Below are 12775 nucleotides of genomic sequence, written 5' to 3' on the forward strand. Positions count from 1 at the left end.
TACAGTGATAGTCTTTTGCACGGAAGAATGCCGTTACGAGGGTGCGCCGCGGAATCCGCGAATGCATTCCGCGTGCCAAGAATCCAGCCGGAGCAAGGAGGGCATGAGATGTACGGCATGTACGTCTTCCCCGCCCCTTCTCCTCCTCGTCTCTCATCTCACAGGATACGTAGCACGTACTACTCCCTCTCTGTTTCTAAATACTCCCTCCGTCCGAAAATACTCGTCATTAAAATGAATAAAAAGAGATGTATCTAGAATTAAAATACATCTAGATACATCCTCTTTTATCCATTTTGATGACAAGTATTTCCGGACGAAGGGAGTACAAGTTTTTTTTAGAGATTTCAACAACGATAACAAGGACTATATACAGATGCATATAAACATATTAGAGTGTAGATTCAGGAAGCCAAGAGGAAATACTCCGGGAACCACATGTCCTCTCTTGTTAGGTACAGTTTCACGAAGCCAAGAGGAAATGAACACGCCCAAATGGCTATCTAGTCTACCACATTTCCGCCCCATAGCCTTATGTCGCTACAGCACAGAGCGCGCGCACAGCCACACACACACACACCCTTGATCACTTCCATCCAACAACCTGCGGGAAGGCTGCGCCGATTGGCAAATACGGGCAGTCGTTACAAATAGTAGCGCCTTTTTCTCCTCAGCCCGACAGAAGCCTCTTCGTTGGAGGTGATCAGGCGGGGAGCTCATCAGTGGAACCAACATCTGACTATTACCATATCCAGGTTGCAAGATAACCCACAAGAACAGAACAACTTGTGACCATGTACACGAGTCAACAAAAACTATTAGGATATCCAAAATCGCAAGGCCCGTAAATTACAGGAGCTTCAAGTCTCGTCCGTGCGCCACTAATCCAGACACAAGTTACCGCTCGTTGCTTTACACAGTTCAGTAGTCTGTTCGTCGACAAGTTCAGATGAAGAGACGTTGTGCATGACTGAAAGTTCTGTGGACGCCGTCGATGTTTGGAAGGACACACCGTGTTATCAAGATGACAAACACATCAGGTGAGAAAGCACAAATGGACTGTTTGTAAGTACAGAAAGCTATGATGTACTCCTTCTAGAGAACCCATCGCGAATGATCAATCTCTGTTTTGCTTCAAGAAATGGCTTTCGACTCTCAGAGGGTCAGAATGCTGAAGATCCGAGCAATACAACAGAGGATGTGCTGGAGACATTCAGGACAACTCTTCGAGAGCCATAAGTTCCATCTCCGAAATTCAATCCTGTAGTGTTAGCAGTTCAATGGCAATATAGTTTGCAGGGTATTTCAGCATAAGCAAATCAGGCAACAGCAAACATTGGTGGCAGATACGCCATCTGGGATCCATCACAGATCAAATGACAGAGGTAACAGCCGTATTGGCAGCATTAAGAAAAATGGTGGGGCTAACATGATCGGCGTCATGAGAACAGGCTCCAAAAATCTAATAAGACATAAGTACCTAAAGGAATAGATAAAATGAACATAAAATTGGTGTTCTCTTACCAGACCCTGCCATTGAGACAAGGGAGATGTCATGAAACTTAAGCATAAACAAGTTACTTGTCTGATTTCAAATTGATTGTGGTACTATCTGTTATTCTGTAGTCCATGGCTTTAACCCAGAACTGTTGGTTATAATTTAAATCCTAGTCATCAGTCCAACTCTGACATTGATCTATTTAGGCAGGCCTCCTTACTTCAGAGAATTTTTTGAAGGTGGAGTATAAGCACAAATATAACCCAGGTGAAAATGCAAAACATGAAGATTTAGTGTTTGAATACCACTTATCCATAAATTATACGAACGTACAACAGAATCTGAAGGTATGATGCCACCGCATTAGTGACATCATAGGAGATAACAATCAATCCTAACAAATCCTATACCACCATAACAGCCAGATACACTAACAGACATGCCATTTTTATCATGCTCATCCCTCAGTTTCTTGAAGCGGCGAGCTTACTAGAAAAGCAGATTTAATGCTACATATATATTCTGGTGGAAGTTTTTCTTTAAATGTAACTACACACTTGATACTCGATAATCTGTACCATGAAGGTGAAGATGTCTAAATTTTTCATATTTTAGTAAACCAAGAACATCACACCAATATATACAAAAACATAGATATAGATAATCAAAAGAATAAGGCTGATATGAATATTCCATAATACAAGATCATGTGCTCTTTGGATACTTGCAATCTTGTAGGTAGTTGTAGCACACCAGTGCATTCATAAAATATGGTAAGGGGGCAGAAGGCATGACCTACATTTCTCAACTTCCTATGGGTGAATAACATCAAAGATGCCAAATTCAAAGGGTGTGAGCTTTCCGTCTTTCTCGTGTCTGTCTCCTAATAATAACAGAAACAATAATAACCATATGATAGTCCTTTGCATTGACCTTTAGTATGGGCGCATTCTGTTATTTTCTGTCCCATCATTTTTGTGTGACAACCAAATTAGGGTTTCATGACTTACCGCTATAATATTCTTGGCATAGCACAGGAACTAGGCTTCATGGGTCTTCGAGTTGCAGCTTCATGAACAAAGCCTCGCTCATTCAATCATCAGCTGTACCAAAAAGATAGGTATGTTCACCTCTAGTGCTTATTGCTACTGTTCGCTAGATGTAATTCCTGATTAACAGTTGCTTCTTTAAGTCTTAGTTGGTGAGATTAAACATCAAAAGATTCAGCCACCATGGGTTTCATGTGCTTCATTTTACTGATCATCTTGCACTTACTGAGTTGTATTACCATTACAAATTATTCTGTGCTACTAAACATTTTGCTGATTGCCTACTGAGCATGTGGTAGTTGAAGCACATTGTATCAAACATCAATATGAATAGGATTAGGGAACAGAAAAAGATGGTAAGGGGTTTGTTAGGTCTGGAACAAGCAAAGTTGCTTCATGTCTTATTAATCATCCTATATGGGACTTCTCTACACGGAAGAACAGACAGCCACATTGCATAGCTTAAAACTCCACGGCTCTACCTCTTTTGCAACAACCAAAACAGCCAGGCCAACTGCAATTTCCACATCCGATCGAATTCTATCTGCTGCTGCTGCATTCCTGTTGAGTCATTTTTTCCCATTAGTAAGTGCACTGCAAGTAATTACCATTTATATTTCAGCTCAAGATCAGTCCATATCTAAGAGGCTGCTGTATTTGTTATTCGATTTCCTCTTGCATTTGATTCTGTGTCAAAATCCTGTTCTTCAATGCATTTCTTTCTGTGCTCATCCGTTTTCATATTGTGTTGGTTCTAGATTTGGATTGAAGGTGCCAGGCACTGTTTCGTCAAAATGATTGTTGGAGGTGACTATTTTGAAGGTTCCCATGATCACAATCTCATGACAGGATCTTTGACCCATGATTCTTCTCTGGCTCCTAAATGCAACGACAACACAAATATTGAGCTACAGAGATTCAAGGTGCAGTCGTTTTCTGCAGATATCCTTTCTGATTCGACCAATCTTTCTTCTGAAGCTGCAAGAGCGATCAACCACCTCCAGCATCAACTAGGAATTGGTTTGGAGCAGGATATGCCACCAGTGGCAACTGCGACCTGGGATACTTCTATCTGCACCATTCAAGACCAAATTATCAACCATCAGCTTAGCGAAGATCCACAAAACATATTGGTGCAACAACAGATTCAACAGTATGATGCTGCGCTTTATCCAAACAGTGGTTACACACCAGCACCTGATCTCTTAAACCTTCTCCACTGCACTGTGGCTCCAGTGTTCCCTGCAACAGCATCAGTCTTTGGTGATACAGCACTAAGTGGTGGTACCAACTATTTGGATCTTAATGGTGAGTTTACAGGAGTGGCAGCAATTCCTGACAGTGGATTAATGTACACTAGTGATCCAGCATTGCAGTTAGGGTACCATGCTGCCCAGTCTCACGCACTAAAGGATATCTGCCATTCACTGCCGCAAAATTATGGGCTCTTCCCCAGTGAGGATGAAAGAGATGTCATGCTTGGGGTTGGAAGTGTTGGAGGAGATCTTTTTCAGGATATAGATGACAGGCAATTTGATACTGTACTGGAGGGCAGAAGAGGAAAGGGTGAGTTCGGAAAAGGAAAAGGAAAAGCTAACTTTGCGACTGAGAGAGAGAGGAGGGAACAACTCAATGTGAAGTATAAGACGTTAAGAATGCTCTTCCCCAACCCTACCAAGGTTTGTCTTGTTCATCATTTTGCACATTCAGGAGAGTTAATGATTATAGATGTCCAGAATAGTCAACTATAGAAGCTAATCACTAGGGTTTGTTCAATGATGCTACATGTACAGAATACTTCATTAATAGAAGCTAACAATTAAAATTTCAGGCCACTTTCCAGTTTTCGTTGGTTTTGTAAAGATAATTGAATTTCTGAATAACTTCACCCATTTATTCTCGGTGTGTTAAGACGCTCAGAAGTGGCAACACCAAAGTACTATGCAGTCCAATAAACCTGTGCTTCATAAAACATCAACAAAAACTCATTCGCAAAACTGTCATCGGTCTGATGTAGATTCAAAGAAACATGTGTTAGATAATATGCTTCTGCTGAACTTTCTGTCAAATAGTTCTTCAAGCTCTGTTGCCACATTATATTCAGGCTGATACTGATATCCTATGGAACATGATTGACATGAAATAGTTGCTCGTCGTGCTGCTCTTTGCAGATACTTTTAGTGGCATACTATTTACCCCATTTATCTTGATCGAGCGTGTTAGTACCTTCTAATTAATTATGAAAGAAAATGAAAGCAATCAATATTTCATATGTATATTGATTTTTTTTCATAAGACAGTATTATTGTCCTCATTGCACTACTCTCCAGCAAAGTATTGACCTCTATAGTGATCTAACCTTAACCGATTAAACAACACTTCCTGATTTACTCAATGAAAACATAAACAATGTGACAGAACCATAAAAATCTAGGTTGCACCTTTTGGGGGTACTGCTCATATATGTTTGATATGGCACTAATGTATTACAGAACTGTTCTCTAGAATGACAGGGCTTCAGTAGTAGGTGATGCCATTGAATACATAGATGAGCTGAATCGAACAGTGAAGGAACTGAAGATCCTAGTGGAACAGAAGTGGCATGGGACTAATAGGAGAAAGATAAGAAAGTTGGATGAAGAGGCGGCTGCTGATGGTGAAAGCTCATCGATGAGGCCAATGAGGGATGAGCAAGACAATCAGCTTGATGGGGCCATAAGAAGCTCATGGGTTCAGAGGAGGTCCAGGGAGTGCCATGTTGATGTTCGCATAGTGGAAAATGAAATAAACATCAAGCTCACAGAAAAGAAGAAGACCAACTCCTCCCTGCTTCATGTTGCAAAGGTTCTTGATGAATTCCATCTTGAGATCATCCATGTAGTTGGAGGGATTATTGGTGATCACTACATATTCATGTTTAACACTAAGGTATTGATAGTATTATTTATTTTAAGTAGCATCAGGAACTCCTTTCCCGATATTGCTGATTGTCATTGACAGTAATATTCCATCATCCACAATAATGCAGGTGACTGAAGGTTCCTCAGTTTATGCTTGTGCAGTGGCAAAGAGGATCCTTCAAGCAGTGGATGCACAACACCAGGCACTTGACATATTCAACTAGGCATTAGCAACCATAGTAACTATTTGAAGAAGTGCCTAGTTTACTACTCTCCCTGGAGAGAGTCGTAATTTTCTTTTCTGTTAGTTCTGTCCGTGAGGAAAGTTATTAGACCAAGCTTGGAGAGAACTTTGCCTTTACCATTAGCTAGCTCAGAAAATCAAAAAAATCTGGCATGCCTTAACTGTTCACTGTTATCACTTATCTAGCTTTACTAGAAATGATTTGACTCTTTGCCTCAGTATTTGTTTCCATCATCTTTTCATCTCATTTCATTTGGAGTTGGCTTCAAAATATAGTAAATCAGCGACAATTAATATGGATCGGAGGGAGTAGAAGATGATGATTTACACATGTCTGCATGGCCTACTATGTTCTCTTTTACAGAAAGTGGCTTAGTGCGTTGCATTCACTGGCATCAGTATCACATCTCATAGGATACTACTACATGCATATGAAAACTTCGCAGAGATCCAAAATCTTTGCAGAACTTTTACAAGCTGGGCCGCTAGGTAAATCGAGTTGCATTGCGCGTGATAATTCGTGCATAGAGGAATATGCCGCCCAATAGTTGTCAAAACCATTGTCTTAGCTACAAGATGAGAAAAACGTACAACGGTATGGTCTTACATTCTTTAGTCCCATGCCATCACAGAGTTAGGCCACGAGCAACACACACGCAACAATGCGAATGTATGACAATCCAACGCTGCGGGGAAGGAGAGATGGCAATAGATCAGCATCCTTACCTCGCACCAATGCCCCTGCGTCCGTGCCAATGCAGCAGATCTGCTCTGCTCGACTCGTGCAATGCCCCGAACACCTCGCGAGCACCGTCCCGCCCCCGCAACGGCAAAGAGCCACAAGCGAATTGCAGCCAACGGCACGAGATGTGATGCCGTCCGTGGCACTCTGCGCCAGACCAGAATCAGATCAGGGGACTGAACATTTCCAACCTGCAATCATATTCTTGCAAACAACAACATTTTACCGGTGAGATCTGCAGGACCCGGGCGTGCGCCCGCTGCTTGCTTAGGCAGCTCCCGCACCGTCGATGCTGCTCGTGGAACGGCTGCTCGCGTGCAGACGTGCTAGGGCACCAGAGGCTCTCGAGCTACGGGAGGGCACGCCTGTGGTTCAGCGAGGAAGGGGAAGAGGAGGAGTGCAGGAGCACTTACCAGGTGGCAAAAGAAAAGAAACCTGTTAGCCGCAAGCTTCGTCCCCATCAGTCCGCGGACACGGGATCAGTCCGCGAATACAGATGCACAAAACCGCCATCCAACGCTGACTGTATGCATTTTAACAACAACTCAAATTAACCGAACGAAATTCGATCAGATTTCATCTAAATATGACGGATTTCATTACATTTATATCAACTAAGTGGAGTTTGTCCGGCTAGGTCTAAATGATTGCTGACGCCGGTTCCTTGTGTTCGATCATGAACCAAGAGAACTGAAACTTCACCGTCTCCAGTTTCGCCTGGCGCTCTCCAGCTCCGCCTCCGAAGGCCCAGGAAGTGAATTGTCCACCTTCACATCGCCGCCAAGCGACTAATCAGCCGATGATTTTGAGCCCACCAAGCTTGGCGTCAACGGGAGGAAAGAAGCGGTGGCCTTTCTGGGACCAAAGCAGCGGCGACCTACCATGCACTGCTCTTCCACGCTGTCGACGGCGCCCGCGAACATCTCGACTTCGTGGTCGTCGCGGCGGGGCTCCTAAAATGGCCACAGTATCCGAAAGCGTTCGGACCTGTGCGTGGACCATGATATGGGAGTCGGACATCCAACCATATATACCTCAAAGGCTCAAACGGCGGCATACATTTTAAATGGAATTTGAACAAACTAAAAAAAATCACGCAATCCGGGTGTTTTTATTTAAATCGGATCACATTCATTACATTTTTGAGATATTTCATTAAACAAAAGCGTCTGAAAGTTAACCTAGTCTATATCTTCGCCGACGTCTGTGCTCCAAGTCCTTGTTGTTTCCCTCTGTGTCCATGTCTGACGGGTCGTGATCCCTAGGAAGTGAAGTTGCGGTCACCAGTGAGGAAGAGTAAGACATGGGACACGGTCTGACCCACATGGGACACGAGGCGCCGCCTGATAACCCACAAGTGTAGGGGATCGCAACAGCTTTCGAGGGTAAAGTATTCAACCTAAATTTATTGATTCGACACAAGGGGAGCCAAAAAATATTCTTAAGTATTAGCAGTTGAGTTGTCAATTCAACCACACCTGAATAATTTAGTATCTGCAGCAAAGTATTTAGTAGCAAAAGTGGTATGATAATAAAGGTAACAGTAGCAAAAGTAATGTTTTTGGGTTTTTGTAGTAGTTGTAACAGTAGCAACGGAAAAGTAAATAAGCGAAAAACAATATGTGCTCGTAGGCAATGGATCAGTGATGCATAATTATGCCGGATGTGATTCCTCATGTAATAGCTATGACATAGGGTGACACAGAACTAGCTCCAGTTCATCAATGTAATGTAGGCATGTATTCCGTAAATAGTCATACGTGCTTATGGAAAAGAACTTGCATGACATCTTTTGTCCTACCCTCCCGTGGCAGCGGGGTCCTTAGCGGAAACTAAGGGATATTAAGGCCTCCTTTTAATAGAGAACCGGAACAAAGCATTAGCACATAGTGAATACACGAACTCCTCAAACTATGGTCATCACCGAGAAGTATCCCGATTATTGTCACTTCGGGGTTGTCGGATCATAACACATAATAGGTGACTATAGAATTGCAAGATAGGATCAAGAACACACATATATTCATGAAAACATAATAGGTTCAGATCTGAAATCATGGCACTCGGGCCCCAGTGACAAGCATTAAGCATAGCAAAGTCATAGCAACATCAATCTCAGAATATAGTGGATACTAGGGATCAAACCCTAACAAAACTAACTTGATTACATGGTAAATCTCATCCAACCCATCACCGTCCAGCAAGCCTACGATAGAATTACTCACGCACGGCGGTGAGCATCATGAAATTGGTGATGGAGGATGGTTGATGATGACGACGGCGACGAATCCCCCTTTCTGAAGCCTCGAACGGACTCCAGATAAGCCCTCCCGAGAGAGATTAGGGCTTGGCGGCGGCTCCGTGTCGTAAAACGCGATGAAACTTTCTCTCTGATTTTTTTCTCCCCGAACGTGAATATATGGAGTTGGAGTTGAGGTCGGTGGAGGTCCAGGGGGCCCACGAGATAGGGGGGCGCGCCAAGGGGGAGGGGGCGCCCCCCTGTCTCGTGGACAGGGTGTGGGCCCCCTGGTCTTGATCTTTCGCCAATATTTTTTATATTTTCCAAAAAGTCGCTCCGTGGATTTTCAGGACATTCCGAGAACTTTTCTTTTTTATACATAAAATAACATCATGGCAGTTCTGCTGAAAACAGCGTCAGTCCGGGTTAGTTTCATTCAAATCATGCAAGTTAGAGTCCAAAACAAGGGCAAAAGTGTTTGCAAAAGTAGATACGTTGGAGACGTATCACCGCCATTTCCCATGCCCTACTCTTCCTCATCGGAGTCCGTGGTCTGGACGTCGTCGGTGGAGATGAGGTCTATGACAAATGTGGGTGGACCAGCCCTGTGGTCGTAGCAGAGCGCAACTGCCGGCATTTTCTTCTGCAATCGCCAACGCCGCTTTCGCGTCCGACTGCAATGCACCCGCGTTGTAGACGGCGCAAGTGCTGATCGCAGCCTCATAGAGCGTCCGCTATTCGACGATGAATTTCTGGTTCTTCGCAATCATTACCACCACAGCCTCCTCACTCGTGAACTCACCGTAGATTTGGCTCTCCTCCAACCAATGATGTGCGAGAAGGGCGAGGTTATACCTATGCTCCTCGTACGCCTGCCGGAACGCCGATAACGGCTGTGGCACCAGCTGCTCATCCGCCATGACTGCTTCGAAGTACGCCCTGCTCCACAGTGAAGTCGGCGTGGACCGGCGCGGGAGGGGTCGACGGCTCGTTGTCGTTTTCCTCCGACGAGCTTGCTGGCAAGATGACCTATATCCATCGGGCACGACAGTCCTGCTAGCTAATAGCAAAGGCGACAACCTCGCTCTAGACCTCGCGGTCATTGCAGATGTGGTGCACTGAGGAGGAACTGGACCAGACATGGTGTGGATCGAGCGGGGTGTGTACACGTATAAATAGTGGGCACCGGCCAGGACATGCGGCATGGTGTGTCCATGCGGACGCCAGAGTTGGTTTCTCGCCCGTCGCGCCTATTTAATGCCGGAAAGCGGGCGGATGGGGCAGGCGGTATGAATGTGGTAGATAGCCGTCCCGTCCCATCCAATCACTTCTCTCCGGCATTGGACAAGCGTGGGGATCAAGAACCAGACGCGGGCAGTGCTCTCAGCCGGTGCGCCACTTTAATTTCAACTTTAATGACCGAACGCGTCCACTCTGGATCGGCATGAATGCGACGCTTTTGGGTTGTCATGAATGCGGCGTGGAAGAGCGGAGGTGAGTTCACGCGCGAGAGGGCGAGGGCGCGAGAGATGATTTTTGGTAGGTCTGGGGTCGGGTGCATATGTGGCGGCAGTCCAAACAAGCACAAAACCCCTGGTTTGTTTCTGGATTACGTGAAAACGGACGCACAGACTGATCTATGGATAGCCCAGTGCCAAGTTGGATAGTAAAATACGTATGGACAGCTCAGTTCGGATATTTGCGTGCAATTTGAGGATCCGCGTTAGAGATTTTCTTAAGTTGCATGTATCGCCGCTATATTTGCAAGAGCATGAGCGGTGTCACTGGTTCTAAGAAAATTACTAGGATTTAGTTCTAGAAAAACTAAATTTGAACTAATGTTAACTTTTTCTTAGACATATGCTTGGGTCCACGCATCAGAATATCATACTCCATCAATTTCATTATGTCATAATAGATTTCTGAAATATCAAGCTTTATAAAGTTCTAGAGATGATTTTTTGTATCTGCAAACCAAATATATACAATATGAAAATATGTTGCATGATGTATCTAATGGTATGCATTTTGTATTTAGATCTAGATATTTTTCTATATAAATTTAGTCAAGATTTGTTAAGTTTTACATTTGAAAAAAAAATATACACTACATTATGGAATGGAGAGAATATTTCATTATCATCCACCTTACTCTCACAATTTGAGCCAGTTTTTTTTTTTGCGGGAAAGAGCCATGTGAAATGGTTCCGCTACTATAACTGAGTTGTACCTTTTTTTCCTTAGCAGCTAGCACCAAGTTTTGACCAACATTGGCCATGCTCAAGTGATTGGATCAACATCCAGCTATTCAATTTTTTATCTTTGTGTATATAATGTATTAAAGCTTGCATTGAAGTCACACTAAAGTTGCATGGTTTGAGAATGATAAATTTAGGCTAACCAAGGTATAGATTTAGGTGACCGAGATTTATGAAAAAATTAGGCAACCGGAAATTAGCAAATTTGGTTTTAGTTTCCATTAGAAAGTCTGGATCTAGTTCAGTTAAGTGGAATCGGGCAAAGCAAAATGGTTGGTTCAATAATATGGTGTGATATCTTATGATTCTAGTCTAATTGTTAGAGTTTGGATGACTCGCATGCAATGTATTCACAAACACATGGTCACACCAAATTTTGAATCCAAAACATTGCTTGGTTGCAGCAATGTTTGGAATTTATTTGGCAAAACTTACCATATCCCACATCTGTTACACATAAAACACAATCGTTCCAAACAAACCCTAAGTAGAAAGAAGGAACTTTCTAACAAACCGTACACAAACTTAGATGAGTGGTTTACTCTTCCTCACAGTTTTTTCTAAAAAAGTGCTCATGTTGCCACTCTCTTTATCAACGACGAGAAAAACAATGATCTACCATACTCTATGGTAAAGACAATGGTAGAGGATGATATTATTGATGTTGTTAAGAGTATTGATGATTGATGTCGTTAAACTTGGGTGGGTAACTCCCTGGACTTGTGTGCAGCGTAAGGGGAGTATCGTGTCTATCTTCCGCTGCCAGCATACACCGTGAAGTGTGCTACTCATGTGCATTAAGAGACGACAGTGCATGCATGGGTAACTTGGTGCACCCATATAGAGCTATGTTTATTCGGATAGCCGTGTCCGTGTTTATGGACAACTTGAAGATTCTTGCTTGATCATGGAAAACTTTATTTGTTACTATAAAATTGCCAAGATAAGTGTGAGTGCCTTTGATTGCCTTTTCGCAGGTGAGTCGATGGAGGATTCATGGTGGTGTATTGATGTGATGCTTAGTCAAATGGAATCATGTGCGCTCTCTTACCTCCGGTAGACATAGCTTTAGTAGAAGTATTTTGTAGTATGCTAGCGCTCGTTGCAGCCAAAGAACATATTCCCCTTCCCTTCATAATAGTGCATATATAGTTAGTTCTGATGTAAGTCTTGCGAGTATAGTTGGGTACTCACCTTGCTTTATTTTTCTTTATCCGGATGTTGCAAATCAAACAGTCGCATTTGGAACAAGTGATCTCTAGTGGTGAAGGATGACATTAGCTATGATTATTCAATGCAATGGTTTCGGAAGGGTTATGGTCGCCATCTGCTTCTCATTAACCTTCTTAAGGCATTTGCCAAACTTACCTGTTTAACGTGTATTTTTGTTTCCATGGTGTGAGCTGCAACTTAGTCGTGATATCCTTGTCTGTATTAGTTTGTTAAACTTTACTCGTTTCAATTTTTTTACTATGTTGTGTGTGTATTCCACTTATGTAGTTGAGTTGTGTTGTGTTACCTGTTGTTCTCACACACACGACATGCATGTTGCTTGCATGGTTTTAACGTGCATGGTGTGTGTGGGTGGGCTTGGAATTTTTTATATGCATTTTCTAGTGGAATTACTAGATTTGCATATCTCTACTATCGGGTCACAACAATAGGGAACTAGTAGTTGTGTCAAAAGCTCTTCAACTTGTAGGACACTATTCATAGCTGCCATACAAAACTAGTTGTTTGGGAAGTTCTTCAAGTTGCAGGACACGAAAGAACCTAGTTCTTCACCAACTGTTGGAATTCATACTCGGTGCATGGGAACCAGTTCAACCGAAGAACATAGGGCAA

The 12775-nt window shown here is 43.1% G+C and overlaps 1 protein-coding gene and 1 long non-coding RNA gene across 3 annotated transcripts; one reads left to right on the forward strand and one right to left on the reverse strand.

The window, feature by feature from the left end:
* The first annotated feature begins 2556 nt into the window (after positions 1–2556).
* Positions 2557–5909, forward strand: LOC119365519 (transcription factor EAT1-like). Of its 2 annotated transcripts, none has more exons than XM_037631159.1 (4): positions 2557–2618; positions 3306–4226; positions 5053–5475; positions 5576–5909. In XM_037631159.1, the coding sequence occupies exons 2-4, from the start codon at positions 3342–3344 to the stop codon at positions 5669–5671; spliced, it is 1404 nt and encodes a 467-aa protein (XP_037487056.1). In that variant the 5' UTR covers positions 2557–2618; positions 3306–3341; the 3' UTR covers positions 5672–5909. The 2 variants fall into 2 exon arrangements, with proteins under 2 accessions (XP_037487056.1, XP_037487055.1); XM_037631158.1 differs by lacking the exon at positions 2557–2618 and adding an exon at positions 2956–3132.
* LOC119365521 lies at positions 3514–6881 on the reverse strand. Its single transcript, XR_005175584.1, has 3 exons — positions 6660–6881; positions 6418–6580; positions 3514–3619 (listed from the first exon to the last, which is right to left on the reverse strand). It is a non-coding gene; the product is annotated as an uncharacterized LOC119365521 (long non-coding RNA).
* Between the last annotated feature and the right edge of the window lie 5894 nt (positions 6882–12775).

Source organism: Triticum dicoccoides, chromosome 2B, assembly GCF_002162155.2.
Source record: "Triticum dicoccoides isolate Atlit2015 ecotype Zavitan chromosome 2B, WEW_v2.0, whole genome shotgun sequence".
Lineage (NCBI taxonomy): Eukaryota > Viridiplantae > Streptophyta > Magnoliopsida > Poales > Poaceae > Triticum > Triticum dicoccoides.